This window comes from Oncorhynchus clarkii, chromosome 4 (genome assembly GCF_045791955.1).
Source record: "Oncorhynchus clarkii lewisi isolate Uvic-CL-2024 chromosome 4, UVic_Ocla_1.0, whole genome shotgun sequence".
NCBI lineage: Eukaryota > Metazoa > Chordata > Actinopteri > Salmoniformes > Salmonidae > Oncorhynchus > Oncorhynchus clarkii.
In genome coordinates this window covers 80,780,637-80,798,721 of record NC_092150.1, presented here as the reverse complement: position 1 = coordinate 80,798,721, position 18,085 = coordinate 80,780,637, and the positions used below count along the sequence as shown (strand labels likewise).

At 41.2% G+C, this 18,085-nt stretch overlaps 1 protein-coding gene and 1 pseudogene across 1 annotated transcript in view; one reads left to right on the top strand and one right to left on the bottom strand.

The window, feature by feature from the left end:
* Positions 1–449: 449 nt before the first annotated feature.
* LOC139407346 (3'(2'),5'-bisphosphate nucleotidase 1-like) lies at positions 450–3,996 on the bottom strand (annotated as a pseudogene).
* A 2,585-nt stretch (positions 3,997–6,581) lies between these two features.
* LOC139408065 (dynein axonemal heavy chain 8-like) overlaps positions 6,582–18,085 on the top strand; it is a 58,143-nt gene continuing 46,639 nt past the window's right edge. Inside the window, exons 1-32 of the mRNA XM_071151882.1 lie at positions 6,582–6,737; positions 6,982–7,116; positions 7,269–7,353; positions 7,561–7,712; positions 7,901–8,090; positions 9,417–9,580; positions 9,717–9,893; positions 10,011–10,124; positions 10,213–10,320; positions 10,485–10,586; positions 10,674–10,820; positions 10,913–11,110; positions 11,253–11,329; positions 11,641–11,740; positions 11,846–11,965; positions 12,076–12,211; positions 12,308–12,495; positions 12,572–12,652; positions 12,771–12,887; positions 12,995–13,114; positions 13,685–13,826; positions 13,941–14,038; positions 14,132–14,238; positions 14,386–14,485; positions 14,567–14,696; positions 14,905–15,077; positions 15,515–15,641; positions 15,807–16,042; positions 16,138–16,242; positions 16,370–16,483; positions 17,470–17,532; positions 17,686–17,786. Coding sequence (XP_071007983.1) covers positions 6,582–6,737; positions 6,982–7,116; positions 7,269–7,353; positions 7,561–7,712; positions 7,901–8,090; positions 9,417–9,580; positions 9,717–9,893; positions 10,011–10,124; positions 10,213–10,320; positions 10,485–10,586; positions 10,674–10,820; positions 10,913–11,110; positions 11,253–11,329; positions 11,641–11,740; positions 11,846–11,965; positions 12,076–12,211; positions 12,308–12,495; positions 12,572–12,652; positions 12,771–12,887; positions 12,995–13,114; positions 13,685–13,826; positions 13,941–14,038; positions 14,132–14,238; positions 14,386–14,485; positions 14,567–14,696; positions 14,905–15,077; positions 15,515–15,641; positions 15,807–16,042; positions 16,138–16,242; positions 16,370–16,483; positions 17,470–17,532; positions 17,686–17,786 — 4,163 coding nt within the window. The remainder of the gene's footprint in view (positions 6,738–6,981; positions 7,117–7,268; positions 7,354–7,560; positions 7,713–7,900; positions 8,091–9,416; positions 9,581–9,716; positions 9,894–10,010; positions 10,125–10,212; positions 10,321–10,484; positions 10,587–10,673; positions 10,821–10,912; positions 11,111–11,252; positions 11,330–11,640; positions 11,741–11,845; positions 11,966–12,075; positions 12,212–12,307; positions 12,496–12,571; positions 12,653–12,770; positions 12,888–12,994; positions 13,115–13,684; positions 13,827–13,940; positions 14,039–14,131; positions 14,239–14,385; positions 14,486–14,566; positions 14,697–14,904; positions 15,078–15,514; positions 15,642–15,806; positions 16,043–16,137; positions 16,243–16,369; positions 16,484–17,469; positions 17,533–17,685; positions 17,787–18,085) is intronic.

The following is an 18,085-nucleotide window of genomic DNA, read 5'->3' as shown; positions in this document are numbered from 1 at the left end:
ACAGATTGATTTATAGCCATTAAAATAATACTTTGAATTTAAACAAAAGTCAGACTGACAAGATTAAGGTGAGTTCCAAACGCGTTAAGGAAGCCAAACTAGTGCTCAGACGTTCACAGCCAACCGGTTCAGACGCTTTAATCGAGACCTTTAGAATGTGTATATTTTCTAACATTAAACATACTATAAGATTTCACTTTTGTTGGCCATTTTTGTGGTTATACTATATTTAGAAAGCATGTCATTTCAAGCCTTGTTCATAGTTTTGAATTGGAAATACCACATTTTATTTGTTCTGCTTGTGTCAAGTGACTACAATTTTTACCAGAAAGTTGAGATTTGAACCTTTCTTGAAGTATGCCGCATTACTAGTTATTGTTTGTCTCAAGATTAATTACTTTGGGGTACAACGTAGATTATTTTATACAAGTAATTATGGAAATTAAAACATTCCATTTATGACTAGGTGCTAGAAATGTTTTAATTTGGCAGTGTTTTTGGACAATAACAGAGTTGTAAATTATATTTATCAATCAGGGCCTGCAGGACTGACTGGGGCACTTTGCTGGTGTAGTACTGGAAGTTGCGTAGTGTGGCCAGCACCCCAGCAGAATTCATGTGCTTAACATTAGCATCGTAACACAACGCACTGCCATGCATGTCTGTCAGCTTACCTGCAGAGGGATGGACAAGAAAGAAAAAAAACAGTAGACACTTATTTTTTCATTACTCATTAGAGGTACTTTCAGTATGATCAAGAGGATGTTGCTTACCTCCTAATGCATGCAGGATGGCTTCAGGGGCACAAGTGTCCCACTTTTTAGTTCCTAGACTGGCAAAGACACAGGCTGAGGCCTTCCCCTCCACAAGCTGAACAATCTACACAAAGAAAGGGTTCAGAGAAATAAGACATTTTATTGATGTTTACCTATGTACCCCCACCATACCTTCTCATTTCACTTTATTTCCTGCTCTGCCAACTTATCACATCATGAGGTACCATGGCATCTGTGACAAGTTTGTTGCTGTGGGAACGGGTCGTGGTGACTGCGGCGGCCACCCGGAACCTCCTGTAGCTCGAACCCAAAGGCGCCCAGTCCTGGCATTCCCCACATGTCTGCTGTCTCCGTCCCCAACTGTGGATACAAAACACAGGGCATTACACACTCACGGACCAAGGTCGTGTTCAATTGGGCACAATGTAGCAAAATGATTTGCAACTGAAAATGAAGAATTTGTTAGCTCCCTATTTCTAAAATGTTTTCTCCCTACTCAACGTGCCCTGATAGGTGAGAGGGTATAAGGCAAAAATATTATTTGTCGTCGATCACTTGTTGGTACCTGGTAATTGAAGAAGGGCTGGTTGATGACCCCGGCAATGGCCTTCCCTCCATATGAAATGCCGATCAGTACAGTGTCACCATACGGAGAGTCGTGCTGAGAAGCTGGGCGTCCGACCCCGTATGACACATCTGGACCTGATGTGGCAGGTAAAGACACTTGGCCGCTGCTCAGCAGGGATAACAGGAGAGAGAGTGAAAAAGGGAATCAGCACTGATGATTAGGAGATGACTGAATTAAATGTTCCCCAGGTTTTTGTCAAAGAGGACAATGCATAGGTCTAAGAGGAAGTGTAAGAGAAGAGTGACACTGAAATACCTGGTAGTAATCGAGGGTGTGTGTTGGAAGCCTGTAATGAGTGATCTAAACAAAAGACTGGCAAAATAATAATGCCGTAGTAAGCTTACCTTCAGTGTATTCTTTAGTGCCATCAAGGGGGTCGACCCACACAACCAGCTAAAATTCAGACACCGGGACATTCAAACACAGAAACACAGCTGGAATGAGAAGTCAGTACCCAGAAAATGATCCAAATCAGTACAGTAGGTTTCAGTTTCAGCTCTGAAGTCCCTGCGTCTCACCTCCTCTTTCAGGGCACTGTATTCCAATGGACAGGACTTGTAGGATTTCTTCAGACTGACTGCTCTCAACCAGGTCTTCTTTGACAGCCTCCTCTGGCAGATCCTGATGTGAGAGATGTTCACTGTTAAGACAGGGATGTTGTGCAACATGTGTTGTGTACTCTAATCTTTACATCAAAATGAATTGGTCAGTAACATTAGATCGTATTCAGATCCTATTCATGCAAGTTGCATGGATTTACATTAAGGTCTGAAAATACTTGCCAATCGGACAAGTCAGCTGTATTTTTAGGTTGCCCAAAGATTAGTCACTTTCCTGAAAATGTAAAATAACATTTGTTTACACACAAAACTGCAGGGAGGGCACTTAAACAACAGGGAGGAAGCAGAAAAATCTGTTCTACTGGCCTGCTACATCGGACGCATAACTTTTGCAGAGTGTGAGACACTCCAATTAATTTCAGAGAAAACTGGCGTAAGCATGCCAGCTCATTGAAAGGCTTGCGCTGCTCCAGTGTAAAAGTAAGTTCTGGTTCTATTTTCAAGAATTCTAAGCGCAGCTCACGCCTGAGAGCAATCTGACATAGCGGCTAGCGCTCTGCTCCCACTGACTAAAAGTTACACTTCCAGTGTGGCCCCAATGTTAGAAAAAAATATTTAATAACCTATCTAAATGGGGCAACCACAATTTACCCAGCTGCCATAAATTGTCCATCTTTCACTTAAACAATAGGGATGAACCAGAAAGATCCGTTTTAGGCTTCCTGGAAAACTTTGAAGTTTTGTTGTTTAAAAAAATAATAATCACCTTGGGCAACCTCAACTTGCCCGACTGCTGAGTTCACTTGCCACAGACAATAGTGCAACCCTTAAGCTCAATACCTGATGTTATACACACCCACCTCCTCTCCGATGATGGTGATTTTGGGGAAGCTTTTGGATAGGGGGGGCACATATGCTCTGCTGGACCAGCCTGTCTGCCAGTGTCTGTAGATCGTTAGCCCCCGTCTGTCCACATAAGAGAGAGTGAGAGATCATTTATAAACAACATTCAGCCTCCATCTCACTGTCTATCAATCTCCCTCAATTCAGCACTTTGCCCCACTCTGCGTTCAGGAAGTCCAACTTTTTCCACGATCCCTCCGTATGATAGCTCCTGCCTTCTCTGCCACTGCGTAAGCCGAAGCCACCAAACGCATCACCACTGCTGGATTTCCCGACATTGCTGATGGAAGGAGAGATACAAAAGTGTACAGCTCAGAGAAAATAATATATACACTATGTACCCTCAAGGCATATAGACCTATATGATCACTCACGTTAGTCAACTGAATGAATCAACACACCCTCTACCTGTAGGAGAATGGACAGTATTTGTGCTGTCAGCATTACTTGGGCTAAAGCACACCTTTAAGCACTTATAGACTATCTGTACACACACAATTAAGTAGCTACAGCAGGCATCCCTGATCCTGGAGTGCCGCATGCACTTCATGTTTTTAATTTAACCGTCCTGGAAGACCAGGTGTTTTGAATTTAGGCAACCATTGAACTGATCAATTAGCTCAGTTGGTCAGGTGTGGTGCCTAGTTGGAACAAAATCCTGCAGTATCGTCCGCACTCCAGGAACAGAGTTGCCTACCCCTAAGCTACAGTAACAAGCATAAGGCTCATTTATTGAAACTAAGTATATGTCTATGATTCCACAGAGTACCCAACTGCCAAAGGTTACTAGCTAGTTGTGTGTGTATTATAGTGCTACTGCTTGAAACCTGCTGATATTTTGAAGCAAATCAGTCTATTCTCTAACTTCTATTCCCCATCCATTAGACAACTAGCTAGCTAACAAGTGTCACAAGTCTGCAGTGCTGGTTAGCTAGCTAGCTAGCTAATCGTATCTAGTTAATATCGAAAGCAATCTCCATTGAGCTAATAATAACATAACAGCACTGAAGACACTATTTTCCCTGAAGATTACCAATGCACTTATAGCTACCACGATAGCTAGCTAACGTTATCTCCATGAAAGAAGAGAATGGTACTTACTAGTGTCTACTGTAGATGTTAGTGCTCAGGACTGGTCGTAAATGTATATCCTGGAATACCAGGAAATGTTAAGCAATCTCAGCAGTAGCAAGAAATTATGGGTCCAAGTGCCTGACGGATTCATGCTCGAGCCGGTTGTATCATGCATGTTCGATCGCGAGCCTTAGGCTGTAGCTCGAGAGAGTGGCAGTTGGATTTTGAAAATTTGTTCTGAAATAATGGAGTCAACCTGCTGAAACGGGCTAAACGGTAATTATGATATTTTAATGTATTTTAGTTTGAATATTAAAACAACAGCCAGTAAATTAGCTGAGACAATGTTTATGTACCTTTTATTTAACAAGTTCAACTGGCCAAACATAATGTTACATACAGGTGTTAATGGTGCAACCTGATCGTTATGCTAACGTTAACAAACGTTGGCTAGCTAATGTATTGTTGGTAATTGTCATACGCATTACCTAGCTAACGTTAGATACCTTTATCTAGCTAACATTACATAGATAACGTTAATGTTAGTTTCATGTTTTTAAGTGTGTTGTTGTTGTAGCGCGGACAGTAGCTTAACATTAGTAATTTCATGGAAAATGTTTTTATACATTTTTACAATTTTAATTTATTATTTATTATTCTAAAATGGATTAAATACAAAAAATCCTCATAAATCTACACAAAATACTCCATAATGATGAAGCAAAAACAGGCTTTTAGAAATTTTTGTAAATGTATTAAACATAAAAACAGAAATACCTTATTAATGTAAGTATTCAGACCCTTTGCTATGAGACTCGAATTTGAGCTCAGGTGCATCCTGTTTCCATTGATCATCCTTGAGATGTTTCTACAACTTGATTGGAGTCCACCTGTGGTAAATTCAATTGACTGGACATGATTTGGAAAGGCACACACATGTCTATGTAATGCCCCACAGTTGACAGCGCATGTCAGAGCAAAAACCAAGACATGAGGTCGAAGGGATTTTATGTAGAGCTCCGAGACAGGATTGTGTCGAGGCACAGATCTGGGGAAGCGTACCAAAAAAATTCTGCAGCATTGAAGGTCCCCAAGAACATAGTTGCCTCCATCATTCTTAAATGGAAGAAGTTTGGAACCACCAAGACTCTTCCTTGAGCTGGCCGCCCAACCAAACTGAACATTCAGGGGAGAAGGTCCTTGGTCAGGGAGGTGACTAAGAATCCGATGGTCACTCTGACAGAGCCCCAGAGTTTCTCTGTGGAGATGGGAGAACCTTCCAGTAGGACAACCATCTCTGCATCACTCCAACAATCAGGCCTTTTGGTAGAGTGGCCAGACGGAAGCCATTCCTCAGTAAAAGGCACATGACAGCCCGCTTGGAGTTTGCCAAAAGGTCCCTAAAGACTCTCAGACCATGAGAAACAAGATTCTCTGGTCTGATAAAACCAAGATTGAACTCTTTGGCCTAAATGCCAAGTCTCACGTCTGGAGGAAACCTGGCAACATCTCTACAGTGAAGCATGGTGGTGGCAGCATCATGCTGTGGGGATGTTTTTCAGCGGCAGGGCCTGGAAGACTAGTCAGGATCGAGGGAAAGATGAACGGAGCAAACTACAGAGAGATCCTTGATGAAAACCTGATCCAGAGCGCTCAGGACCTCAGACTGGAGCAAAGGTTCACCTTCCAACGGGACGAGAACCCTAAGCACACAGCCAAGACAACGCAGGAGTGGCTTCGGGGACAAGTCTCTGAATGTCCTTGAGTAGCCCAGCCAGAGTCTGGACTTGAACCCGATCTAACATCTCTGGAGAGACCTGAAAATAGCTGTGCAGCGACGCTCCCCATCCAACCTGACAGAGCTTGAGAGGATCTACAGAGAAGAATGGGAGAAACTCCCCAAATACAGGTGTACCAAGCTTATAGTTTCATACCCAAGAAGACTCGAGGCTGTAATCGCTGCCAAAGGTCCTTCAACAAACTACTGAGTAAAGGGTCTGAATACTTATGTAAATGTGATATTTCAGTTAATTTTGTATACATTTGCAGACATTTAAAAAATAAATCTGTTTTCGCTTTGTCGTTATGGGGTATTGTGGAAAAAAAATGATTTAATCAATTTTAGAATAAGGCTGTAATGTAACAAAATGTGGAAAAAGTCAAGGGGTCTGAATACTTTCCGAATGCAGTGTAATTTTAAAGTATGCATTAAGGTTTCTGTAATAGAATAAATGTGACAAAAATAAATGTAGACATTAATCAATTAATTTCTATAACGTCCAAAAATATTTTTTACATTTGTGGGGAGTGCCAAGATGGAGACATGGTGGCTACAACACAGCCACCAATTCAGTATCACTATTTGTGATCTAGTGTATATTTAAATCATTGACACTAACATTACCAGTGACCCCTATCATTCAATAAAGCTAGTTAAATTAACGTTATTATTACCAACAATCTAAAGGTAGTCCTCAAGTGCAGGGATGGGATTTTTCCTGATTAATCTGGAATTTCTTATTTTCTGACATTTATCATCCCTTCAAATAAAGCAACAGACCTATCTTCTAGCCAAAATCCCGATTTTGTTGATTGACTATGTTTTCCTGACTCCTGAATCACATCCTTGCAGATGAAAAGATGAGTGGAACCAGTCACCCAGATAGCACAGGTGACCCTAGCCCCATGGCTGACAACATGCCCACAGATCGAGGTGCTGTAGGCCGGCGGGGCAGCAAGTTCCATCGATCTGGTAGTTGTGTCCAGGCTGTGCAGGAGACCATGAAGGAGAAGCAGGTCTGTTGGATGAATAGTCATGGAGGAATTTGAGTTGAGAACAAGAAGTGATGAGAACTTGCTCAATGAAGGTTCAGCTGCCCAGGCCTATGTGCTCACAAAGTCACAATTGTAGCTGCTATCACTTCATAGTATAATACATTGTTTTACTGTGGGCTGCTACAGTCCCACCTTACACTCTGTTTGCCTGATGTGCACAGTACACCACCCCATTTAGAGTAACGTTGACACTTTGTCCTTTCAGGCCAGGTACAAGGAATCAAGAGAAGCTCGAAAAAAGCTACTTACCTCTGGGCACAAATACATCTTTGAGATCTTGGCTGACAGGCTCTCCCTCGAACTACAAGCAGTAGAAGAGTTTGTTTTAGATGCTCCTTCTGTGAGTAGAACTGTAATTGATATGAATCCCAACAAGCTATTGAGGTTCCCTATGAATTGTTGTTGTTTGGTCAAATTCTTTAACCTTTACCTGCTTGATGAACAACAAAGATCTGAGATATCTTGTAGACACTCTGCTCCTCCCCCCCACAGTTGGCACCATTTGATGATTTTTTTGCCAAAGGAGGAAGTAAAACCATCGCATTTGTCTACCAAGAGACAGAAGTCCCAGGAATAGGTTAATGAAGGATGATTTCCTCTGTATTTCTTCATGACATAAAATGCATACTATAGAGCCACAGTGGCACCAATAGATTATTGTTATTCATAGATTTTTGTGAAATAGATATGAAACATTTTATTGTCTGTTTATGTCACCTTTCACTCTGACCCAGACCTTTTAAACGGCGCAAGTTCAATTCAACTGAATTGTATTTTGTTTTAGAGTGTGGACGCACCTTTCCTGGAACTGCAAAAGGAGCCATAATAATGAGACTATTTTTAGCCAATTTGTCTGAGACATGTCTGACAGGATTGTGCCCATTCTTTGTACGAACTAAAATTGACGTTCCTGTCAATATAAAAAACATACATGAGGTGAGATATTCTATGGAAGATCTACGGAAGGTAGAGATTTCTGAACTGAAGGACTAAGATTTTGTATTTTGTACATATAATCTATGATAGCCTCATAATAGGTCCATATTGAATACAAAGGAATGCTCTAATCATGAGTTTTCTGACTGTTAATGCTTGGTCAATTTCCATTCCCTTTCTTTTTGTAGGAGATTTATTTTTCTATGCTAGATGCCGCTGAGGGTCTATTAAAAGGCACCAGGAATCTGTTGTCAAAGATTATGATGCCAGCTGTCTGTGCAACAGAAAACTGGGGTGCCTTGAATCAGTCGAAACATGGAGAGAAGGATAAACAAAACTTCAAAGACACAATCACTCGTTATATTCATTTCCTAGATGGTGAGATAGTTACAATAATAAAACAAAATTGTGCACACACTACTGTTCAAAAGTTTGGGGTCACTTAGAAATGTCATTGTCTTTGAAAGAAAAGCAAAAAAAAATGTCCATTCAAATAACAACAAATTGATCTGAAATACAGTGTAGACATTGTTAATGTTGTAAATGACTATTGTAGCTGGAAACGGCTGATTTTTAAAATGTAATATCTACATAGTAGTGCAGAGGCCCATTATCAGCAACCAAGAAATTGCCAAGAAACTGAAGATCTCGTACAGCTCTAACTAGAATAGAAGTCCTCAACTGGAAGCTTCATTAAATAGTACCCGCAAAACACCAGTCGCAATGTCAAAAGTGAAGAGGCGACTCCGGGATGCTGGCCTTCTAGGCAGAGTTGCAAAGAAAAAGCCATATCTCAGACTGGCCAATAAAAAGAAAAGATTAACATGGGCAAAAGAACAGACATCGGACATAGGAACTCTGCCTAGAAGGCCAGCATCCCGGAGTCGCCTCTTCACTTGACGTTGAGACGGGTGTTTTGCGGGTGAAGCTGCCAGTTGAGGACTTGTGAGGCGTCTGTTTCTCAAACTAGACACTCTTATGTACTTGTCCTCTTACTCAGTTGTGCACCGGGGTCTCCCCCTCCTTTCTATTCTGGTTAGAGCCAGTTTGCTCTGTTCTGTGAAGGGAGTAGTACACAACGTTGTATGAGATCTTCAGTTTCTTGGAAATTTCTCACATGGAATAGCCTTCATTTCTGAGAACAAGTATAGACTGTTCTTTGTTTCTGGCCATTTTGAACCTGTAATCAAACCCACAAATGATGATGCTCCAGATATTAAACTAGTCTAAAGAAGGCCAGTTTTATTGCTTCTTTAAGCAGAACAACAGTTTTCAGCTGTGCTAACATTATTGCAAAAGGGTTTTCTAATGATCAGTTAACCTTTTAAAATAATAAACTTGAATTAGCTAAAACAACGTGCCATTGGAACAGGAGTGATGGTTGCTGATAATGGGCCTATGCCTATGTAGCTATTCCATATAAAATATGCCGTTTCCAGCTACAATAGTTATTTACAACATTAACAATGTCTACACTGTATTTCTGATCAATTTGATGTTATTTTAATGGACAAACAGTTTGCTTTTCTTTAAAAAACAAAGACATTTCTAAGTGACTCCAAACTTGTTAACAGTAGTGTACACACACAGTAGGCCTACAGCATCATTCAATTATTGTTTTCTGCATGATTTTGAGCTGACAACAAGTCTAGTCAGTTTGTTAAACGTAGTAGGCAACACTTTGATTTGTATGATGTACTGCAGGAATGCAAGCATGCATTGAAGGCACTGTTCAACTGAAGACGGCCTCAAACATTGAATTCGCCAGGCTGGTATCCTTTGAAGACGTAAAAGCAGCAGCAGCAGATGTTGACATGGTGCATCAACTCGAGGAAGCGTTGATGATGTGGTACAAACAGATTGAGCAGGTACTACACAGTATGACTTGTCTATGTACTATGAACCTACACATACTGTACCACGGCACAAATGTGAAAAAATGTACTTGCCAATCCATAGTACTTCAAGTCTTCTGTTCTTCAACTCTATTTCTATGACCCCCAGGTCCTTACAGAGAGTGATCAAATGAGGAAAGAAGCTGATGCCTCAGGACCTTTGACTGAGTTAGAGCACTGGAAGAGAATGTCGGCCAAGTTCAACTCTATCATTGAGCACATCAAGGGCCCCGAGTGCAAGGCCGTGGTCAATGTACTCAATATCAACCGCTCCAAGACTCTAAAGGTACTATCATCACTTGGCTGTCTTCCTGAAGTGGCAATGAAAATTAAATGTTTACCATTACATGCTCCAACAAAATGTTGACATGTTCCTGTTGTTGGTACATATTATTTACTTTAGTTGTGGAGAGAGCTGGATGCCAGAATAACCGACTGTGCCAACGAGGCAAAGGATAATGTGAAATTCCTGTACACCCTCGAAAAAGTCTGCCAACCTCTCTACAACTGTGACCCGGTAAATAAGATGATTAATTAGTCTTCATTATTCTGATTTGAAAGTTTTTATTCTAATTGATTTCACAAGTGAACATATTTTATTTCAGGTCACCATGGCCAAGAGCATTCAGAACCTTATCAATGCCATTCGAATGATCCACAGTGTGTCACAATATTACAATACGTCTGAACGAATGACTTCACTCTTCATCAAAGTAAGTACTTTCTTTGTATTCCATCAGAGATAATAAAAAAGTTAATGGAATTATTAATTCTTTAACAAATTACCCACTTGGCTTTATCAGCTATGGGAACTGACATGGAATTGAATTGGAGAACATGTATTTAAAGCTTGGTTGTTGTAATATTTGTCACTCAGGTCACAAATCAGATGGTTACAGCATGTAGAGCATACATTACTGACAACGGCACCTCTGGAATTTGGGAACAGGATACACAAGACATCATCAAAAAGATACAGGTGATTGATGATGGCATCAAAAATATGGTCAATTCTACCCCTGATTTACACTAGGTTTGAGTTTTGACCATTTTGGGGGGTTGATAGGACTGTATCTACTTGTTCCGGGAGTATCAGTCCTGCTTCCACAAGACAAAGAAACAAACCCTGGAGAGGCCTGGGGAGAAACCCTTTGAGGTGTCAGAGATGTACATCTTTGGCAAGTTTGAGGGTTTCTGCAAGAGACTGGAGAAGGTGTGTACCTCATTAATGCAGCCAACCTTTTCCATAAAAAAACAGAAGGCCTGTTGCTATACATTTGAGATGAATTTCTTTCTTGTTTTCAGATCACTCGGATGATCACTGCAGTAAAGACCTTCTCTGTCCTGGGACAGTCCACCATTGAGGGTATAGACACTCTGGCTTCCAAGTTCCAGAACATCTACTTGACCATGAAGAAGAAGCAGTATGACATCCTGGCCCCCAGAAAAGCAGAGTTTGAGGTGGACTTTGCAGAGTTCATGGTTCAGATAAGCAACCTCGAGGCATGTTTTATTCAACTTGGTTTGAGTAGATGAGTCTAAACTGCTTTGTTTTGTTTGTAGGCAAAGAAAAGCTCACAGCTCAACATGTTGTCAGAGTTCTAATTCCTAATTCTAGGTTGTTGTCGTCCTTTATCTTCTTTAGAACCAGCTCCAGATGTTCATGAATTCCTGTTTCTCCAAAATCCTCTCGTCTCAGCATGCCTTGTTCTTTCTGAAAAGGTAGAAAATATCACTCAAACTATTTTAATAAAAATAAGTCTGGGTTCTCCCCAGGAATTTAGGGGGCAGTGCCCTACTTTCGACTCAGATATTTGTTAGTTTTTTTTAACAGGTGTAACCGCCATTCCCTGCAATCTAGACCCTTAAGTGATAGCAAATATAGTATGTACCAGCACCACTCTTACATTCGTTGGGTAGAGCCATGTAAGAGTAGTCTACCTCACAAATGGAATTAGCATGCTGGTATATTTAAAATTTTCAGAACCAACTCTGGAAATGTTACTTTGACATATATTTGTTATTGTCTGTAGATTTCAGAAGCTGAACATGCCCTGTCTAAAGACAGAAGTCTCAAGCACAGTTGGGCTTATTCTTCAGCACTACGTCTCAGAGCTGGAGTCTGTCAAGAAGGTATGTTTATAAATGTAATCCTTAGTCCTAAAAATGGTCAGGTAGCCTATAGGCACAGATGCATTATGGATCAGACTTGAGCACAGTTTTTCTTTATCCATGCAGCTCTACCAGATTCACAGAGAGGACCCTCCATTGGCAAGGAACATGCCCCCTATAGCTGGCAAAGTCCTCTGGATCAGACAGCTCTACAGGAGCATACAGGAACCTATACATTACATCGAGGTAGGTTCAAACTTCACAACATGACCTGTAAGATTTCTCTTACAGTTTCAGAAATCTACTAAGAATTTAATCTACTGAGAAACAACACTAACTGCGAACACTTTCTACAGAAAAACTCAGAGATCCTGTCGAGTCCAGAGGGAAAGGACGTGGTGAGAATGTACAACCGGACTGCAGCTGTGTTTGTGGAGTTTGAGCTTCTCTATCACAGAGCCTGGATGAGGGAGGTCTCACAGCTCCAATACGGTCAGTAGCCTATCCATTTGTCTCATCTGATCTGAATTCATTTATTTTTCTCATATTTCACAAAATATGCACGTCTTTCCCCTTCTTTGCTAACAGCTTTACAAGCAACCTTATTAGTCCGCCACATGGACACAGGAAAACTACTCGTCAACTTCGATCCCAAAATCACAGAGATAGTGCGAGAGACAAAGTGCATGCTGAAGATGGGTCTGGAGGTTCCTGATCAGGCTCTGCGTCTGGTCAAGACAGAGTGGTCGATGAAAGCCAACAAACTTCGACTGGAGGTAATATCCTAGACAATGCAGAGTCACAGACATTCAATGAATTGAAGAACCATATTGCCCAGATTTATTATTGCAGACTTTACTGTGCAACTACGAGGTCACCTGTGAGAAAATACCTGCAGTTTTCTACAACCTGATGGCATCCAAGATAAAAAATGTAAGAAAGTTAAAATGGTCTAAAATACAGTATGATCCCTTGAAGGAGAAATGACACTGTTTGGAGACTAGCTAGTATTACCTCATAAAGTCATTTCTGTTGTTTGTGGTCACTTTAGGTCGAGTCTGTGCTTCGCCACGGCTTGGTGTTACTCAACTGGTCATCTCTCATCTTGGACAACTTCTTTCATAATGTTGACACCGCCATGTCTGAACTTAACCATCTCCTAAAGAAGGTACACTGAAAATACTGCTGTAATCATTGTGGAGCATTTAGTTCAAATTTAGTTCAAATTAAATACTTGTTGCTGAGTCGTGCGCTCTGCTTTGTGTTTCTCTTCAGGTGCGAGACATCTGTGAGATGCACATTGATGCCGTCCTTCAAGACATCTCAGAGACTGTGCTGATCGATCTCCCAGAGGACAGGCCCTCGTCACTGCAAGGCCTCATCAGCACCAATGAGGTATGCCCATCTAATGGGCGGCAGGTAGCCTAGTGGAGTTCAAACCCCCGAGCTGACAAGGTACAAATCTGTCGTTCTGCCCCTGAACAGGCAGTTAACCCACTGTTCCTAGGCCGTCATTGAAAATAAGAATGTGTTCTTAACTGACTTGCCTGGTTAAATAAAGGTAAAATAAAATAAAAAAGTATGAGCATTGGGCCCGTAACCGAAAGGTTGGCTAGTCGGCTAGGGGATTCGAACCAGCAACCTTTCGGTTGGTGAAAAATCTGCCGATGTGGTCTTGGAGCAAGGCACTCAACCCTAATTGCTCATGTAAATGATGTAAATGCAATGGGGTGACCTCAGTGTGCAGTTTACTTTAGTTTATTGGACTTTCAACATTATTGCAGGTTTTTAAAAACAGTTGTTACATAAATATTGAATAAATAAGACAATAGTCTGATCCAAAGTTTTTATAATTCCTAATCGTTAATTGCAGCTTTAATCAGTTCCTATGACCGCCCCCTAAGCACTACCTGCTTGTCAGATTTCTTATTCTTACCATGAAATTGCTATGACTCTGTTTTGTAGAACCAGTCAAAGGAGTGGGCAGACATTTTGGATCACAAAAGCAGACATGTTGAAGAGGCAGTGAAGGAGCTGATTGAGATATTCAATACTATTTACGAGTCAAAAGAAGTCAAGAAACCTGTGGAAGTACCAATTGTTAAAGGTATTTCATGAAAAACCCTGTAAAGAACCAGAAACTCTTAACATCTCATCCCATCAACATACTCATACATAAACATCCTCATCAAATTTAAATGTAAGTCATTTTGTATTCCAGAGCGGAAGAATGTTGCATTCTCAGAAGAAGTTAACACCTCCATTGATGATGATCATAGTGATGACAAAGAATCTGAGAAAGAAGATGACTTTGAGAAGGTAAGTATCTAACTGCACTGACTCCACCGAAATATACTGTACATTTGTGAGAACAGGACACTTCAATGCTTTTAACAACAATCCTGATCCTAGGAGTGCAAAGAGATGTACGCCTGGTTCAGCACAAAGCTACTTGACGCCTTGGTCAAAGCAACAAGGTTATCTCTGGACACTTTGAAAAGAAGAATCTTCGTTGCGACGTAACTATGCATGAGTTGTCATGTAGAGTATTATCCCTTGGTTTAGCTAAAAGAAATGCATTGCAGCTGTATAGTGCAAAATGTTGGCCTGATATTCTAATTTGAAGGAGTGTAAAGATTTTTAAAGAGTCTTACTTATCTGTTCAGCTTGTCAGCAAGAAAGGGACGTTTCAGCCAATCACAACCAAGCACAGAGGAGCTGGTGACTTTTATCAAATCCGAAGTCCACCTGACCATACCCAACGTGGTGAGTTCATTTTAGATTCAATTTGAAATAACAAAGTCCCAAATCAATGTGATATAATTACATTTTTACATTTTGCACCAGGTGATGGTGCCCAGTTTGGATGACATCCAGCAGGCCATCAACCGACTGGTCCACCTGGTGCTGGAGGTGAGCCGGGGAGTGGCCCGTTGGGGACAGGAGCACCACCATGAAGACAAGCGCAAGTCTGGCAGTAAGATTCAGCCACCATCTTATCTTACCACTAAACACAGATTGTACATATCTCCACTTGGGAAAATTCACTGTTAGAATTAGGAATCATACAACTTCCCAGGATATCGAATACTGTATTTTGCAGAGTTCTTTGAATTGTGTTGACATTGATTACACAATGAGTATTGATGACATGAATGAGTATTTAACTTGAGTTGTTTTCTCAGCAGGGAAGCTAAAGAACTTCTATCAGAGCGTAGCTGAACACAAGGACATTTGTAAGCTGGTGGTCCTCCTCACATCAGCAGTCAACTCTCTAAGGAAACCGGCCAGTGATGTTCTCAAGCAGTTCCATCCCTTCAAGGTGGTCTGGGCCGAGGACAGACAGATTAAGGTCAAGGTGTGTCAATGCAAGTCACAAACTTTTTTTTCTAGTTACTATTTGCTTGTTTACTACTAAGTAAGTTGGCATGTAATAATATAATAATTTGGTGGGTGCTGATATTTGTCCTATTTCACACGTGCAAGTTTGTATTATACGCATGTGTGAACTGGAAAAGTTTTTTTTTGTATATCCCAACTTCCTCTGAGACACCTTCAGAGATTGGGGTCACGGCCAGGATCAGCCATTATCAACGTAGACCCTGGAGTAATTAGGGTTAAGTGACTTGCTCAAGGGCACATAGACAGATTTGGGAATTCGAACAAGCAACCTTTCGGATACTGGCCCAACACTATAACGCTAGGCTACCTGCCACCCATATTCGGTGCAATTGTTTTTTTGTTGTTTTTTTTCCTTCTCACTAACCTGTGGAATCTTAACTATTCTCTGAATAGGAGTTCATGGACAGCAACCCCTACCTGACTCAGATCAAGTCTGAAATCCTGCACTATGTGGCATTCGAACAGGAGATTGATGAAATCAAGCCTACCATTATTTTGGGGTGCATTGAAATGTCAACAGGTATGGCGTTTACGAACTAGGCCTTTAACTCTTGAAGGCTTAATGAAACCTTCATAAGCCCTTTATAAGGCCTACATACTGTAAATGCTTCACAAGTCTTTGATACTTTGTGAACCACAAATAATTAGCCAGCTATCTTTTTGTGATCATTTCCCTTTCTTGTAGCTCCGCTGAAGATGTCTCTGACAGTCGAGGCAAAGGCCTGGAAGAAGCTCTTGTGCAAGTACCTGAATGAGCAGTACAAAAAGAAAATGATGGAGATCATGACTTTCACTGGAGAACACCTGAAAAAGCTCTCCAGGCCTATCGCAGACCTGGAGGATGTGCGTTTCGCCATGGAAGCCCTGTCCAAAATACGAGACTCCGAGATCAAGATAGACATGACCCTGGGACCCATTGAGGTATAAGTCAAACTACGGCTTGTGATTTGTGGATTGCAATGGTAGAAGATTTCACAGACACATTTGTTAAGTACTTTTCTCATACTATCTGCTAGGAAGCCTATGGGATTCTGAATAGATTTGAAGTGGAGGTGACCAAAGAGGAAGCGGAGGGGGTGGATACTCTCAGATACTCCTTCATCAAACTGCAGTCCAAGGCGGTCCGTTGTAATGGTTTACCACTATACATTTATCCTATGGAATAACTCATGTTTGCAACTCAGTTGTAGATGTTTGACGAATTACCTACAGTATTATGGCGTCAAAATAGCAATTTTGCTTCCCCAGAGATCAGTGCAAGACGAGCTAGTTCGTGTGCAGCCCAAGTTCAAACGGAACCTGTTGGAATCAGTCACCGTTTTCCAAAAGGATGTTGTGATGTTTACAGATCAGTATGAACTGGTAAAGAAGAAATAAACACATTGTATTTATTTACCTCAGTTACCATACAGTAGATGCATTGCATTCGGAAAGTATTCAGACCCCTTCCATTTTCCCACATTTTCTTATGTTACAGCCTTATTCTAAAATGGAATAAAAACGTTTTTTAGAAATTTTAGCAGATGTATTAAAAATAAAAAATGGAAATATCTTATTTACATATGTATTCAGACCCTTTGCTATGAGACCCGAAATTGAGCTCAGGTGCATCCTGTTTCCATTGATCATCCTTGAGATGTTTCTACAACTTGATTGTAGTTCACCTGTGGTAAATGCAATTGTTTGGACATGATTTGGAGGCACACGCCTTCCTATATAAGGTCCCACAGTTGACAGTGCATGTCAAGCCATGACGTTGAAGGACAGAATTGTGTTGAAGCACAGATCTGGGGAAGGCTACCAAAAAATATCTGCAGCATTGAAGGTCTCCAAGAACACAGTGGCCTCCATCATTCTTAAATGGAAGAAGTTTGGAACCATCAAGTGCTGGCAGCACGGCCAAACTGAGAAATCGGGGACGAAGGGCCTTGGTCAGGGAGGTGGCCAAGAACCCGATGGTCACTCTGACAGAGCTCCAGAGTTCCTCTGTGGAGATGGGATAACCACCCAGAAGGACAACCATCCAATCAAATTGTAGAAAAATCTCAAGGATGATCAATGGAAACAGGATGCATCTGAGCTCAATTTCGAGTCTCTAAGCAAAGGGTCTGAATACATATGTAAATATGGTATTTCTGTTTTTCATTGTTAATACATTTTTTTTTAAATTGAAAAAACAGTTTATGCTTTGCCATTATGGGGTATTGTGTGTAGATTGATGAGGAAAATGTTTCATTTAATACATTTTAGAATAAGGCTATAACGTAACAAAATGCTGAAAAAGTCAAAGGGTCTGAATAATTTCCGAATGAACTGTAGGTCATTCTTGGGGTCATTGTTTGTTGCAGGAAGGCCCAATGGTGCCTGGGATAATTCCCAACGAGGCCAGCACCCGGCTGCAGATCTGCCAGGTAACACTAACACACATATCACTACATCACACACACACACACACGTCTTTCACATGACGCGTATAAACACACACAAAAGGGTTTTACAGCAAGTAATCTTCACAGATGTGGTGCATGCGTCATGTGTGTTTTTCTTTTCCTCCATATTTTCAGGCCAGATTTGACGACCTGTGGAGGAAATTCATCACCTACTCGTCAGGAGAGCAGCTATTTGGTTTACCAGTCACAGATTATGAGGCTCTGCAAAAAACACGGTACACTGTAATGGATGTTATTCACCATAGACTTACACTCAGTTGCCAATTTATTAGGTACACCCATTTAGTACTAGGTAAGACCCTCCTTTGCCTCTAGAACAGCTTGAATTCATCAGAGCATGGAAATGTTCCTCAATGTGTACCTTGGGAACTAACTTGTGACAGGAGGAAAACATTCCCCACACCATTACACCACCTCTACCAGCCAGTACCATAGACACCAGGCAGGATGGGGCCATGGACTCATGCTGCTTACGCCGAATATTGACTCTGCCATCAGCATGACGCAACAGGAA